The sequence below is a fragment of the Salvia hispanica genome, chromosome 1 (assembly GCF_029641045.1).
Source record: "Salvia hispanica isolate PSC_SH4W2 chromosome 1, Shi_PSC_v1, whole genome shotgun sequence".
Lineage (NCBI taxonomy): Eukaryota > Viridiplantae > Streptophyta > Magnoliopsida > Lamiales > Lamiaceae > Salvia > Salvia hispanica.
The window spans coordinates 64085493-64102689 of record NC_142692.1 but is presented as its reverse complement, the minus strand read 5'-3'; the positions used below and the strand labels follow the sequence as shown (position 1 = coordinate 64102689).

The following is a 17197-nucleotide window of genomic DNA, read 5'->3' as shown; positions in this document are numbered from 1 at the left end:
TCATTGCATCTCACTAATGCTTTGATCTCAAAGCTTCTTCTACATAACTGGATATTGTTGTAGAGAAGGACCCCAGGCGGTTCGGAGGATTACCCTTGCCTTGATGTATTAATAAAACATGGAAGACATACTCCCTCCGTCCCAAGTTACTTGAGTCGTATTTCATTTGGGTTGTCCCAAGTTACTTGAGTCGTATTTCATTTGGGTTACTTGAGTCATGTCTTTTTTTTGTTAAAATCAGAACAATTAATCTCACCTACTTTATTATTTATTTTACTTTATTCTCTCTTCTTTCTCTTATTTTATTCTCTCATCTACTTTATTTAACTCACTAAACATAATTTTCTTAAATCTTATGCCGAAAAGAAACGCATCAAGTCATGTGGGATAGGTCCTAGTATTTTGGTTTGCCACTTGCAATTGCCGCCATTGGTGGAGACGTGGAGTTCTCCTTGAGAAATGGATATGTTGGTGGGGAAAGATTGTTACTTGCGTTGATGTAGGATGAAATGAAATCATGAGATAATATTATAGCTTTGGCTAAAGATTGTCGTGTTAATCTCAAAGTGTTTCTTATCTAAAAGAACTAACATTACTATTGTGGTACAACACTAAATATAATATAAACCTGAGAAAAAAAATTTATAGTCATCTACTAAAAGATATTCTCTCCGTCTGCTAGGAGTCTCATTTCTTGGTAACACAGGTTTTAAGAAATGTTAAGAAAAATGAATGAAAAAGACTTAGTGGAATAGGACTTGTACATACTAGCTTTAAATGAAATCTTAATAGAATGAGTTAGAGCATCTCCAAGAAAGAAGGTATATGAAGAGGTAAAGAGAAATAACTACCATATTTATAAAATTTCATTCTCCAAAGGAAAGGTCATTTGAGAAGGTATATTTACCTTTTTTATTGGAACAAAAGGTAAAAAAATTAGTTATTAAAGTACACTATATTATTGTATATATAGATAAAAAAAAAGTAAAGAAATAAAATCTTAATCAGATCTCTTAAATTTATTGTATATATAAATAAAAAAATAAAGAAATAAAATCTTAATCGGATCTCTTAAATTTTTTCATATATAAATATTTCCTACAAATAAATACTCATATTTTAAAAAGTCACAATTCTAAAACCAAATCTAGTAAATATTTTTAATATACTCTATTAGTTTATTTAATTAGGGCAAAAAAAGTTGACCAATTGTGGAAACAATAGGTGGATGACCCTTTTCAAGAATTTTGTGAGGGATTATTACGCATATGGAAACTATGATGACAAAGATTACATTTAGGTTTAATTTTGTTTTAATTAATAAATTTAATTATGTACGAATTGCATTTCTAAAAATCTGACCGAGCATCATATTTCAGATTATAATGTATATCAGTATTTGTGTGGCCTTATCACAGTTTGCGCAGTCATTTAACCTCACAATTCACAAGTTGCAAAGGAAAAGGGATTTATCATTTCTTGTGTTCATTTTATTTGAGCAGTTGCTGCTACTTCTCTGCAACAAATCCTTGATAAATCTTCACTCACCAAAATAGACAGTTTGGAGAGCCAAATCAGAGAAGTAGCACACCAAGCAGAAGACATTCTTGAATCCCACATGGTTGATCAAATGCTTTCCGGATCTAATTGCGTGAGATTCACTTTGTCAACACCAGATTTGCAGGAAGTAATACGAGAACTTGACTCTGTTATGGAGCAAGTGGAGGATAAGAAGAAGCTTCAAGAACTTGATTATGCTATTGAACAAGTGAAGCTCGTGGAGATGGAGGATAACATTCCATCTAGTTCGAATGTTGTCGTGGGAATTGATGCTGATCTGATGCTTCCATCGAGTTCGAGTGTTGTTGTGGGAATTGATGCTGATATGATGCAACTGAGGGAACGGCTGACCAGCATGCAGACAAAGCTGGAGATTATCCCCATCGTTGGTATGGGTGGAGTAGGTAAAACCACTCTTGCTCGACAACTTTATGAAGATACATTGATTGCTTATCACTTTGATTATCGTGCTTGGGCCACTATCTCACAAGATTACAATATGCAACAAATTATCTTAAGCCTTCTTCGTTGCATAACTGGACAAGAATGTGATCAAAATAATGATAAGTTAAAAGTTATGTTACATAAGAGTTTGTTCAGTAGAAAGTACTTGATTGTATTAGACGTTATATGGAGCACGATTTTCTGGGATGAGATAAGGATGTACTTCCCGGACAACAACAACGGGAGTCGCATTGTGATCACCACTAGGGAATCTGCTATGGCGAACTATGCTGACTCTTTGAGTTCACATCAGGTGAAATTGCTTAGCGAGTCTTAAAGTTGGAATCTACTCCACCGGCTTGCGTTTGGAGAAGAGAATTGTCCTCTTGTGTTGCAAGATATTGGTCGAAAGATTGCCAGCGATTGCGGTGGGCTTCCTCTAGCTATCAGTGTGATTGGAGGGCTACTATCTAAGATCGAAAGATCAAAAGATGTTTGGAAAAAACTTGGGAACAATGTTATAGCAGCAATTGCTGTATCAAACGAGCAATGCTCTAGTATATTGTCTTTTAAGTTATAATCACTTGCCAAATTGAAACTGTGTTTTTTATATATTGGAGCTTTCCCTGAAGACTACGAGATTAGAGGCTCCAATCTCGTACGTTTATTGCTGGCTGAAGGATTTGTAAAATCAAATGGGGAAAGAAGTTTAGAGGAAGAGGCAGAGGATTGGCTTAAGTCTCTAGTAGATAGAAATCTATTAATGGTTAAAGAATACAACAAGTGTAGAAAACCAAAGGGTTACCACATGCATGATATGTCGAGGGATATGTGCATTAAGAAATCTGGTGAAGACAAGTTTCTATATGTGAAGAATGGTCCAGAGGTCACATTCTCTAACCCACGCCATATGAGTTTTGACACATCAACTGTAATGGAAGTTGTTAATGTTTCACAAGAGTCTATGTCACTTACTCGATCTGTTATATGCATTGGTTCTATGAGTGACGATCTTCCATTAGGTGTCTTTTCAGCATCAAGATTACTAAGGGTGTTGGATTTAATGCATATGTTGTTTATTGTGTTCCCAACTGAAATATTTGAATTTGTGAACCTATGCTTCTTAGGTCTCGACTGCATGTCAAGAATACCTAGAGGAATATCTAGATTGTGGAATTTGCAAACCTTGATTGGTTATTGCCGATTTGATGTGCCATCTGAGTTGTGGCAGCTCTCTCAGTTAAGAAATCTCAAGGTGCGTGAATTTGAGTTGTTAAAAGATGAGGAAATGAACTATAGTGTTATGAAGAAGCTGCAAAAGATTTCAATTACAACTCTAACTAAAGAGGCAACAACTTGGGATGGTTTCTTCAAAAGCATTTCGAATATAAAAAAATTGGCAATCGATGATGACTTCCGATCTATAACCATGGCAATTGATCTTTGCCATCTTCACAAGCTCGAAATATTGAGATGCTATTTTATGAGAACTACCCCTATAAAGTTTCCTGACGGTTCCGATTGTCGATCCAAAGTTATATTTCCTTGTAATATCAAAAAACTATTTTTGTGGGGGGTGTGTAATAAATTCAGAAGTGTTGAGGGCTCTGTGTGCACTACATAAGCTGGAAGTGCTCACGATAAGTGATTGTGAGTTTAAAAGCGAGGAGGAGACAAGTGATGAAGAGTGGGAGGTAGCGGATGGAGATGAGTTCCCATCACTTCATTTTCTATATCTTGACGGTTTGAATATTGTGCGTTGGACAGCTGATGAGACCAACTTCCCTAGACTCTGCCACCTCTTTTTAAAGTTTTGCTACGAGCTAGAGGAAATCCCTAACGGCATTGGAGAAATTCCAACACTCCAATTAATCGAGTTGAAAGAATGCAGTCAATCCGTAGTGGCCTCAGCAAAAAGGATTGAGGAGGAACAATATGACAACGGCAATTACGATCTCAAACTCTGTATTGCAAACACATACCCATGGTGATCGCACTTCTAAAAGGTAACCATTTTCTGCCACTCGAAGATTTTGAATGCATAGTGGTTTTAGATTCAAGTGTGTTTAATGGAGTATCAGAAAGTACTGCACAATAGCTATGTGAAATGATATATTTATTGGGGACCATCCAAATAAGGAAATATAGGATATTTAATGGGGATTGGAAATAGTAGTTATTATATATGGTCATTGCAAAAAATAAAAAATAAATTTATTTTTTACCTTATAATTTTTCAAAAAATAGCATCCTTAGTTATATTATACTACTAATAAAGCTAAAGTCAAATTCATGTTGTGTCGAGTTACAATTTTAAAGGTTCGAAGACTTGTGATCTACGTTAAGTCTAAAAATATCATTTATAGTATAATTTGGAGTATACTGTTATATATGATCGATATTAATTTTTTATTTTTATTATATATTTAAATTATACTCCTTGCGTCTCACTCATTTCTTTTTTTCGGCACGAGATTTTACGTAGTGTTAGATAAATACTTCCACATTTAGGAATACTATGTCATTTAGAGTAAGATCTCTTGAAAAGAAAGATGTGTCACTTAGAATACGAGGGAGGTAGTATCTTGTACATGGTGGTAATGTGTTGATTTTTCATATATAAATTCAAATAATATAAAGTAAAGTATTTATATTTCTAAAAAAGTATAAATACTTTAATTTCAACGATAATAATTAAAGTATTTATAAGAAATATGCATATCATGTGCATTGATTATATTTATATTATTTTTAATATTTATACACATTTTTTATATTAGGGCTCCGTTTGACACGTAGAATTGGAATTGTAATTGTATGGAATTCAATTCCAAATCCTATGTTTGGTAAAATGAAGAATTGATATGATATTGAATTGAGATGTTTGGTAAATATACACACTACACACACTTAACATATTTGTATTTCACACACTACACACACTACACAAATTTCACACATTTCACACACTACACACACTACACAAATTTCACACACTACACACATTTCACACATTACACACATTGCACACACTACACACGTTTCACATACTCCCTCCGTTCCATAGTAATAGAGTCATTTTGTCATTTTGCTACGTTCCATAGTAATAGAGTCATTTTCTTTTCTAGTAAAAGTCAATTCATTTTTCCACACCTACTTTACTCTCTCTTACTTTTTCTCTCTTCATCTCTCTACCTTTTTCATTTTCCACTTTATTCTCCCTTTATTTAACTCACCTAACACAATTTTTCTTAATCTCCGTGCCGAAAAGAAACGCCTCCATTACTATAGAACGGAGGGAGTATTTCACACACTACACACATTTCACACACTACACAAATTTCACACATTTCACACACTACACAAATTCCATACATTTCACACACTACACAAATTTCACACATTTCGCACACTACACACACTACACACATTTCACACACTACACATGTCACGACCGCGCCTTGTTAAGGATAGTCTTGCTCGGTAAATCGTGACCAGGGGAGGGAATTAAGAAGAGGGGATAGAAAGGGGACGAAGAAATCAACAATAAGACACACAAGTACTTCTTCATAAGGTACAAGATGTTCACAAGACAACGAAAGATCATGAGAATTTAAAAGAGTGTTTATCACAATCACTCGTTACTGATCATTTTTCCTATGACCCATCTACTACAAATACCACAACAAAAGCACAGCGGAAGGAGTTGTAACCATGTGGTCATGTGTATGAAGACACATGCCACGAAAATCCTACAAAAGAGATGAGACGACCACCAACTCCACTCAGCCACCAGTTCATCACTTGCTCAACCTGCACATTTAGAAATACATGCAGGGCTGAGTACGGGGTTCTCAGTGAACACATTGCCGAAAGATACACATATATAAGAAAAAGTTATTATCATGCCATCACAGTAACACGCGGGGTTTTTCTTAAAGGCCCGAGCTTACTAAGTTCATTTTCATAAAGTTCGCTTGATCAAGCTAAGTTCATTCCATCAATCCGCCATATCTGATGGTTCATTGTGTGTCGGGAAGGTGGCCACCTTCCACGATCACATTGATCGGCCAACCTTTACGATGACTCACGGTCCATTCCTTTGTGTACACTAACTCGAATAGGATCTTGGTCCTATTGGAGCCGAATTCGATTCATTCATTCATTTGGCATCGCCAAACAGATAGGCATCATAAAACAAACAATTTATGGCACGATAACATTTTTAAAAAAAAGGTAAGTGCAATTTTATCAAACAAAAATCATTTCATATATTTGATAATTTTATCCACACTTAATGTGTTGGATATAAAGCCCACCTCAAAGCTTCCAAATGAAAAGCTACAAAAGCTTGGCCTTGGAAATCAAACTCCGCGAACACGCCCTTCTTGAAATAGTATAATGATTTAAATTAGTCTTAAGAACATACATAAGGTGCATGATATGAAATGATCCTACATGGAGTATGCGTCCTATGTTCGGGGGTCGATCAAGATAACTTCATTCCATTTAAAAAAGGTGGATCTCTATTTTATAAGAAACCTTAAAGTAATTAAATAATTATTTGGGAGAGAGTTCATTAAGTTCATACATTCTTAACCTCAAGAAATTTAATTAATTAGAAAAGGTAATTAATTATAAGATTTATTATTTAAAAACTTTCAACAAATCAAGCAATATTAACCCAAAAATTTTAAAAGAAAAGGGTTCATTTTCTCACTTACAAGTTTCACCTTTTCTCTAACTCTTCGGCCCATACTAGAAAATTAAGAGATCATACTACTTACTAAATTATTTGGCCCAAAGGGAGGCCCAACATCTAATTTAAAAGTGGAGCTCTAACAAAACGCTCAAAATCAGATTTTTGAACACAAGGGGCGCCTGCTTCTTCCCCCCCACGTCTCACACCTCTCTTGTTGGCCACGGCGTCGCCGGCGAGCGACGCCGGTCGTGCTCTACCCCTCGTCCTTTCTCTCTATCTATCTGGGCTTCTCTCTTTTCATCACCCCCATACACGCACACACTCTTACACACATAGGAACACACTCACATTTCTTTCTACGGTTCAATTTCAGTCACCGAGCTCGCTGAGCGAGTGGAGGAGAGTGCAGCGAGTTGTCCGGGCAGAGGGGGCATTGTTGGGCTGCTCGGGACAACGCAGCGGTGCCCGTTCAGCGACCGCGAGGTCACAGCGGCATCGTGGACATCAGCTGCGTGGGCAAGGGGGTGGGGCGTGCGTTGGTGTGTGTGTGTGTGGCTGCCGCGAGTGGCAGCAGCGGTAGCTGTCCGGCAGCCACGGTATTGGCACCGTTCGGGCAGCCCGGTGTTCTTCTAAGTTCACTAAAAGCTAAGTTTTAAATATCTCGAGCTCAACGCTATTTCCATGTTTATCAATATTCATAGTTCTTGATTGCTTAGGTAAAGAGAAATATATCCATGATTCTTGACTCTTTGCTCAAGGAAGTTTGTTCAAGAAATTCGTTCATAAGCATGAATATTTTTCCTACGTTCACGGCATACAAGAAGGTGGTATTTAGCATGTAAAATTCTAAGTGTACATGCTTGAATGTGGTATGAAAATGGCCATGGAAAACAAGAATTTATAAGGAGAAAAGGAAGAATACCTTAAGGAAGAGAAATTAAAAAGTGACGGTGGTGATGAGACTTTACTTCCTTGCTTGAAAGATTTTACATTCTCATTAGAAGGAGAACTTTGATGGTAAATGCTTCGTGCGGTGAAAACAAAGGAATTATTAATGTAGTGATGGTAGTATTTATAGAGGAATTGGGAGCAAGATAATCCATGGTTAAAAAGCTTGATTCATGGGTGGAGGGGTATTGTCCAAGAGTTATGGACTTTTTGCCATAAGAGGCAAGTTGGCTAATCAATCTTTCAAATTACTATAATTGGTAAGAATATTACATCTTGTCGCTTAAAAAGACGCGAGCCGTCGTTTGGAAAACGTGAGCCGCCATTTGATTTGCGTGTTTGATGTGATTTGATTTCGTCGATCGTCTCGTCTTGATTTAACACGCTTCTTATCCATTCGTGTAGGTATCGGGATTCAAGGCGTGACTATTGCGCAAGATCCGAAGGGCATGGAGAGTATTTTATTTTTAATTAATCTTTACTTAAACGTTGAACTCATGTACGGACTTTTATTTGAAACTCGGTCTTCACAAACGGACTTTTATTAGAGTAAACTTTATATTGAAATATTACTATTTTTGTTCACTACTCAAAATATACTTCACGACGATTAATCATAGCGAGAAGTAATAGAAAAAAAAATTAGACGCGAAACTTATATATATATATATATAGATCGATTTTTCTAAGTCTTAGGGTAATAAAAAGTCGGGGTGTTACAACACACATTTCACATATTTCATACACTACACACATTTCATACACTACACAAATTCCACACATTTCACACATTTTACACACTACACAAATTTCGCACATTTCACACACTACACACATTTCACACACCTCAACGAAGAGACAAAATCCGCACAAAGCTCAAAAATTCTCCGGGGGTTGAGGGATTAGATCAACTCCGACATGGTAACAGTCCTTAGAAAAGCCAAGATTATCAGATCAACTCCGACATTATGAAATGTGTGAAATGTGTGTAGTGTGTAAAATGTGTGTAGTGTGTGAAGTGTGTGAAATGTGTGTAGTGTGTGAAATGTGTGTAGTGTGTGAAATGTGTGAAATTTGTGTAGTGTATATAGTGTGTGAAATGTGTGTAGTGTGTGTAGTGTGTGATGTATGTGAAATGTGTGTAGTGTGTGAAATGTGTGTAGTGTGTGAAATATGTGAAATGTGTGAAGTGTGTGAAATTTGTGTAGTGTGTGATATATGTGAAGTGTGTGTAGTGTGTGATATATGTGAAACGTGTGAAATTTGTGTAGTGTGTGAAATTTGTGTAGTGGGTAGTGAAGCTATCTAATTATGACTATTTGGAATTCCAATTTTCTACTTTTGATATGGAATTCAAATCATGGAATTGGAAATTTTGGAATCATAATTTAATTCCAATTCTATACATATGAAATTGGAATTGGAGCCTCCAATTCCAATTCCATAACTCCAATTTCATGTTCCCAAACACACCCTACTAATAAATCGAATTAGGACTTGTGGTTTGCACTTTTCTATTATGCTTCAACTTATACACGAATAAATTATATTTCTCTATGTTAATTAAACATTTATCTTAGCATTGGAGCCCTCTATGCAGAAGACACCACATGTAGATGCAGCCTTCATCGGCACCAAGGTCCAAGGTCAACCCCTGCCAGAAAAAGGTGAACGAGCTTCGGGCCCACACGGATGCTGTCATGCTGGGGAGGGTGGTCCTCCTCTTCCAAGATGACGAGGTGGTTGGCCTCCATATCTTGAAAGATGATGTGCGGCCTATCAAGAATGCCATTATTGTTATCAACACTGGTGATGGGATTGAGGTGTTTCGCAATGATCCGTACAAGAGTGAGTGGCACCGGATCCTGCCCAGCCTAATGGTAACTGGAGATCCATATATTGCCTCGTTCTACAGTTCCTCATACTAGGCCACCATCCAGCCTGCACTAGAGCTGGTAGCGGCCGGATTGAAGGATGAGGATGAGGTGAAATAAGCAGTAGCTAAGCTTCTAGTCATTTGGGAAGTATATCAGTTTAGGACATGGTATTCAAGTGTATGTTTCTTGTTTTTTTTTTAAAGTTTGTGTTGTAATTTTATTGTAGGGTGTGTAGCCGTGTAAGTGAGAGATTGGATACCCTCAAGCAAAATGCTATCATGCGTTGTTATAAAATTCTTCATTTTCTCTGTGATGAGTAAAACATGAAATAAATCATGCGTTGTTACAAATCTTGTCATCATTTCATATATAGTTCCTAAGATGTTGCATCCTGATTAGTTGTTGATCAATTTATCTAATGGAGTATGCATTCAGATGTAATTGTATTTAGAAGCCTCAATTTAATCACTACACAAACTCATAGCGTGACAATTTCCTAAGTAGTACTACTATTATTTTTAATAAAGATTTATAAAAAGTCAATATACATATAAATGCCTTATATATTGCATCGCCTATATTTCTATGATGGCAATTTTCATATTTAATAATAGTAATATAATGCTAATATCCATGATTAATGGAGGTCTATTTTGTGCAATTAGTTTTATTTTCATTTATCAAGAAATTATTGGTAAGATACACCAAAATACTAGTATATAAACTTGATATGGAAGGATCATGAAATTTTTACTCCAAATAGGACGGTAGATATAAGTTTTCATATTCCAAATTTTGATTATTACATTAAGGATTACTTACAACAAACATCTCTAAATACATACACAAACATTATAAGTGATGGTGGGGTCCATCACTCATGTTTGTCTGTGTATTAGGAGATGGAGTATGTAATAGGAGATGTAGTAGGAATTGTGGAGAGGATCTCCTTTTCCACTTCCTTGACATGCTCCACTCCTCATCCTCATCTCATAATCAAATAAAATAATCCACCTACACTTATTAAAATTGCTCATAGTTATAATATTATTTGATTTAATTGTGAGAGGTGGATGAAGAGTGGAGCATGAAAAGTAAAGCAGGAGATCCTTTCCGGAGTCTCGATAACAATTTAAAATAAGGAGTAGATTTCATGACAAAAATAGAAATGGAAGTACATCTTTAAAATTTATTTAAATGTAAACAATAGTTACAAACTTAATAACTAGACCCTGGAGAATCAATGGAGCCTTTGGTGCCACCGAGGCTGCAGGAAGATAAGGTTATGAAACTGGGGTTGTTAGAGAGAGAAAGAGAGTTGAGATGGTTGTAGTTGGATTTGGAGGTGGCCGCTTGATTTCTTCATTTTCAGCTAACATAATCAACAGATTTTCATCAGATAATCCAAAACTCATCTCCGTCTCAAGAGCTTCTACCAATTCCGCCAGAAGAAATGAATTTCCAACGGTATGATTAATTAATTCATTTTCTCGCATTTATAATTCACCAAATCTTCATTTACATTTTACATACACTGCTCCGAATTACTAGCTGTTTGTGAAATAGTAATTTGTAAATGTAAATGTGCAGAAGAAGAAGAGTAAGCCGCGTTTGATCGCGATATCAACGGCGGAAGCAAAATGGCATGGAAATTGGAATTCAGAGTATTTATTTTCCCTGCGAGACCTACAACTGCTTGATCTTTCAGATGACGATGGTGTCCGCAAAGATACTAATGTTTCCATTAACCTTTCCGTTCAAAAGGTAATGCATACATATTGCTATCAATTAAGCGATTGGATCGGATTAATTAATCAATTATTTGAAATGACAAGATGTTTTAAGTATCTGATTATTGTGGCATAATAGCATGCTGGTTTTGGGCTATCAGTAGAAGGAAGGATCACCACATCATTCACCAGAAAATGTTGCAATTGCTGCTCTCCATACCTCCGAGATGTATCATCTCTTTCTCTCACACACACATACACACATTGAAAGATTGCGGTTGTTAACTTAAATATAATACGACAGATTAACGCGACATTTAAAGTGTGGATTCTCCCATCAACGAGAACAATTAGGGACTCATCTAATCAACTACCTGATATTGGAGGAGATGATCCTTCCGTAAGTTTTCCATTACTTACTTAGTAGTAGTACTCCTATATAATTTGCCATTAATATGAGTATTATCAATACCAAACTAATTTTAAATGCAAAAGGCAGAACCAAAATATGGGGTTTATTATAAAATAAAATGAAGTTCGTCATTAGTTTGTTCATTGTATAGTTCATTATAGAAAATTCATATTTTTAAAATATGCAAATGACCTCTGTGTTTTTAAAAATCCAAAATTTCTACAATGAACTAAAACACACTAATAATGATGATCTTTGTGTTATCTTATAATGAACTCTGGTTTTGTGTTTAACATTTAAAACCAGTTTTGCATATAATACAATCCTACAGACTATATGTATATATGTGACTAAATGCATTTCTATTGTATTTACAGGTTATTTATGTGAGACCCGGATATGAAGCTGATCTGGATTCTTTAATACAAGACACAGTTCGACTTGCCACTTCAGTTAAAGTAATTTATAAAGCTTGATACAAAGAATGACATAATGTTTAATTCTTGTATATATGTGATGTTAAAAAACTAATCATTTGTACAACGTTTTTTGTCTGGAGTGATTGTAACTTGGAAAATATGTTCTGTTTTTTCAGGAAACTTGCTCGGAATCTTGCGAGAAAGCCGAACCCAAATTACACCGTAAGTACTTCAAAATCACACTTTATAGTTTATATCCCCTAAAAATGTAGTGCTATACCTAAGTAATGCTTTTAAGGTTAATTTCATATATCGAGATTAATATTAATAAAATGATATCATGAAATACCATATCAGATATAGGTGCAATGAATGCACCTTCGATCGATCGAAGGTGGAACAAGCTTTTGGAATTGAAGAAGAGTCACGAACTCATATAGATTTGATGAATATCCAACATGGCAAAGTTGGAGATGTAATTGGCATGCACTTCATCATCATAAGAGTATTATAGATATGAATGATATGTATAATGTTCATGTTTATAATTAGTCATACGATAGTTTGTACATAAATTAACTTACCACTGGCAGTACACTTTTCTATACGGAGTATTTTTTATTTTTACTTATAAGGTAAGCAATTGACCGTTTGAATTAATTGTACATTTGCTCGAGCTCGAATACGACTAGATTTATAATTTTTTAGGGGGCGTTCGGTTGCCAAGATTAAATCCCATGATTAAATATGTATCATGTTTGGTTCATAAGATTGAACTCTACAACTTAATCCTAGATGAATAGCCTGATCATGATAATTAGGCATAGCATCCCCTCCAACTAAAATAATCCCACAACTTAATCTTAGATGGATAGTCTCATGATTATTAGTCATGGCAACCGAACGCCACCTTATTATATTACTAATATATTAGTAGAATACTAAAACAAATTACATAGAAACATATTTATTCATAAACAAATATATATGTATATTTTCTAACTTCCCGCTCATTCTCACTGTTGTTCATGTTCTTTGTTGTTGCCGGAGCCGTAACTGCCCATATTCGTTCATTTATAGTTGTGCTGCCACTTTTTTTCCTGTTTTTACTTGCACCTCTTTCTCTCCAACCTTGATTGATGGGAAAGTATTAAACCAGCATAGGTGTTTGTGCTTTCCAACTTGCCTGTACTTACCTCCGTTCTCTCATAGTTGAGTCGTTTTTCCATTTCGGGAAGTTCCCTCATAGTTGAGTCGTTTCTAAAAAGGGAAAAAATCAACACATTTAATGGTGATTTGAGCTCAGAATTAGAATCCCCTTATTACACTTGATTAACCTAATTAAAAAAATAAAAATATTGAACCAACCCTAATTTCTTTCATCTCACTTCTCCGCCTCCCCCCTCTCTCTCTCTCTAAGAACAAAATCTCTTCCTTCTCTCTACAATTCAAAATTTCGTCGTTTCCCCCTTCCCGTCAAGAACAAAGATCTCTCCTTCCTCTCTACAATTCTAACCCTAAATCGGGTTCTCATTTCGCCGCCCCTCTCTCTACAACAAGGATCTCTCACTTCTCCCTACAATTCGAACCCCATCTATGGCGTGCTCCCCCTTACCGGCGCCGACGGAGGATAAACCCACGCCAACTCCTTGCCGACGCTGACGGGTGGATAAACCCATGCCGCTCCCTTGCCGACGCCGATGGATGGTGATTTCAATTATTGGAACTATGGTTTAATTTCAGATGTTGTAGTGATATTCTGGAAATTTTGAGTAATAAAGGCAGACCTTTATTTTTTTTTCTGATAATTTCTTGTTCAAAAATTAGGATTATGAATTGAATACACTTGAGTTCCTTAGCTAATTGTGTTCCGATGACAGACCCCAAATCTAAGAAGTTTATATGAACTTCAAGTTTGAAATTTTAAATATTTGATGGTGATAATATGTGAAATAGATGAAGATAGATGTTTAGAGTTTTTATAATTGCGTTGTTTCTTCTCACTCTTTCTCAAATTAAGTTTGCAGTAGAGAGCTATGAAAAATTCTGTGGCTCATTACATTTTCTTCTCTCTCTCGGATGCTCAGTTTCTGGAAAAAAGAGTTTGATTAATGTTGGAATCTCGACTGAAATGAGAAAAGAAGTTGAGTGTAAGGAGAAGTCGTATAGCTCAAAACCAGCATGTAAAGCCACGATTGAAGAATCTCAAGCAACTGCTTGTGTGGATAAACTGCACACACGTCCTGAACGTGTTCTCATTCCTAGTCAGAGTAATTATGTATTATGTGTAAAATAGGATCATGAGAACGTGTGTAAATGGATACCATCCACTTCTCTTTCAGTTAAGCAGTTTATCTTGTACATATATATACAGGCATTGCCTCATTAATGAAACATATGCCGAATACAGCAGCAACACAATTCTATCTCTTTTGTACCTTCATTTTGAATATGGCTTGCTTGGCTTATTTCTCACATTCAAGCTCAGCAGGCAACTTCTAATATGGTATCAGAGCCATATTAGGAATCTGCCACCTCTACTCCTCTTCTACATTTTTACTTCTTAAAAAATGGTTGATAGCTACACGGGTGAAACCACCCAAAAACAATCCTCTCTCATTCCCTTTCTTCCTCAAAATCATTCTGTGTCTGCAAAGCTTTCAGATGCAAATTTTCTTATGTAGAAACAACAAGTTCTTGCTACAGTCCATGGTTATGGTTTGGAGGAATACCTTGTTGTGGGAGATCATATTCCTCCACGCTATTTACTCGATGAAGAAACAGAAGAAATGCGGGCAAACCCGGCATATGCTGTCTGGCATCGCCAAGATCAACTCCTCTCCGCGTGGCTACAATCTTCCCTCTCGGAGAGCACCATGGTGATGGTCGTAGGACTGGATTCAAGCCATAAAATATGGCAGGCGTTGGAGACCAACTACTCTAGCCAATCAAAGGCTAAGATAATGCAGTATAAGCTGCAATTGCAAACTTTAAAAAAGGAGAATCTGTCAATGACAGATTATCTCAACAAGATCAAAACTTGCTGTGATTTGTTGGGATCAGCCGGATGCAGGGTCTCGAATGAAGACCACATTCTTCATATTCTGGCTGGACTTTGATCAGAATACGATCCAGTCATGGTGACTATCACCTCAAAAGGAGATATATGGTGTCTCCAAGATGTAACTGCTTTATTGCTGAGTTTTGAGTCTAGGTTGGAATCCTCCAAAGCATCCAACGTAAATATTGATGGAACTCAGCCGATTGCCAATATAATTCAGGCTGCTGGACACCGATCCGAGGGCCAATCTCAGTCAAATAAAGGATATCAGCAATATGGTCGTGGAAATTTTGGTGGAAGAAGCTCTAGAGGAAGAGGGGTCGAGGAGGCAGGTTCTCAGGAGCTAAACTTGTGTGCCAACTCTGCCAAAAGCCAGGACACGGAGCTGATCGTTGTTGGCACAGGTTTGAGCAAGGATTCTCACCTTCTTCTGGACAACAAAGACAGCCTCAACACCAACACCAACATCCCAATTTCTATCCTGAACCTTCTGCCAACATTGTGCATCATAGAGCTGCTCCAACTCATCACATCGTGAGCAATCAACCCACTGAGTATAACTATGATGGGAGCTGCACCACCTCTTGGTATCCGGATTCGGGCGCCACAAACCACATCTCCAATGATCTCTCCAATCTAAACACCAGTGTTGAATACAATGGAGGTACCTCCCTTCAACTTGGTAATGGTCAAGGTATCAACATCTCTCATATTGGTCAATCTGTTTTTCTATCTTCTACAAATCCAAACTCTAGAACCATTGTCATGAAAAACTTACTCCATGTTCCTCAAATTACTAAAAATCTCGTTACTGTTGCTCAATTCACTAAAGATAATAATGTCTTTTTTGAATTTCACCCAAATCTTTGTCTTGTGAAGGATCAAACCACTAAGGCTACACTCCTCAAGGGCACTCTTAGGGAAGGTCTCTACCATTTTCTCCTTCACAGACCCAAGAAGTCATCTCATGTTCATAGCTCTCTACAAAGCAAATGCATTTCTTTTCCAGCTGCATGTACTACCATCTTAGGACCACCTGCTCCTTCAGCTTTCTTTTCTTCTAATGTTAAATTAAATTTAGATCTTTGGCACAAAAGACTTGGCCACTGTAATTTTGAAGCAGTTGAAAAAGCTTTGCATTCTTGTAATATTCCATTCAATGCTACAAAATCAAGTATATTGTGTCATCCTTGTTGCATTTCAAAAAGTCACAAGTTACCATATTATTCCTCTCACACTCAATACACTGCTCCACTTCAGCTCATACACAGTGATGTTTGGGGTCCTGCCCCTCTTTTGTCTAGAAATGGATCCTCTTATTATGTTACTTTTGTTGACCAATTTAGTAGATATACTTGGCTTTATCTGTTGAAATCTAAGGGAGATGTCTTCATTGCTTTCAAACATTTTAAAACATTGGCTGAGAATCAATTGAATTGCTCCATTAAAGCTTTTCAAAGTGATTGGGGTGGAGAATTTCAAGGTCTTACCAGTTTTTTGCAGGACCATGGCATTCAACATAAGGTTTCTTGCCCATATACTCCACAGCAAAACGGCATGGCTGAACGCAAGCATCGACATATTGTCGAAATGGGATTGGCCCTTCTAGCACAGTCCTCTCTACCTGCTTCATTCTGGGATGATGCCTTCACCACAGCCTGCTTTCTCATCAATAGAATTCCCACCAAAACTATACTTCACCCATCACCTTTTGAAAAGCTCTTCAAATCAAAGCCGGATTATCACCAGCTCAGGGTGTTTGGATGTCTTTGCTACCCCCATGTCAGACCTTACAATAAGAACAAACTCCAATTCCGATCAGATGCTGCCACATTTCTTGGATATAGCCCTCATCACAAAGGCTATAAAGCCCTCCTCTCAAATGGTAAGACCATCATCACTAGAGATATTATATTTGATGAGTCTTCATTTCCTCACAACAAATCTTCTCCTACTGTCCCATCTCCTCTCAATAATAACATTCATGCTTCTACTTTCATCAATACACTCACTACAGCATTTGTCCCTCCATGTGTACAACCTA

The 17197-nt window shown here is 36.6% G+C and overlaps 1 protein-coding gene, 1 non-coding gene and 1 pseudogene across 4 annotated transcripts; all 3 read left to right on the top strand.

Annotated features, from left to right (window-relative positions):
• Window positions 1–1385: 1385 nt before the first annotated feature.
• LOC148934376 (putative late blight resistance protein homolog R1A-10) lies at window positions 1386–4553 on the top strand (annotated as a pseudogene).
• A 6192-nt stretch (window positions 4554–10745) lies between these two features.
• On the top strand, window positions 10746–14513 carry LOC125222764 (E3 ubiquitin-protein ligase, putative (DUF177)). 3 transcript variants are annotated; one of them, XM_048125554.2, is made up of 7 exons: window positions 10748–10998; window positions 11122–11295; window positions 11401–11490; window positions 11566–11661; window positions 12051–12131; window positions 12269–12314; window positions 14180–14513. In XM_048125554.2, the coding sequence occupies exons 1-7, from the start codon at window positions 10855–10857 to the stop codon at window positions 14386–14388; spliced, it is 840 nt and encodes a 279-aa protein (XP_047981511.2). In that variant the 5' UTR covers window positions 10748–10854; the 3' UTR covers window positions 14389–14513. The 3 variants fall into 3 exon arrangements, with proteins under 3 accessions (XP_088925692.1, XP_047981511.2, XP_047981512.1); XM_048125555.2 differs by lacking the exon at window positions 14180–14513 and adding an exon at window positions 12450–13900 and having other exon boundaries at window positions 10749–10998; XM_089069566.1 differs by lacking the exons at window positions 11401–11490; window positions 11566–11661 and having other exon boundaries at window positions 10746–10998.
• A 652-nt stretch (window positions 14514–15165) lies between these two features.
• LOC125185777 (small nucleolar RNA Z247) lies at window positions 15166–15302 on the top strand. Its single transcript, XR_007170275.1, has one exon. It is a non-coding gene; the product is annotated as a small nucleolar RNA Z247 (small nucleolar RNA).
• The last annotated feature ends 1895 nt before the right edge of the window (window positions 15303–17197 follow it).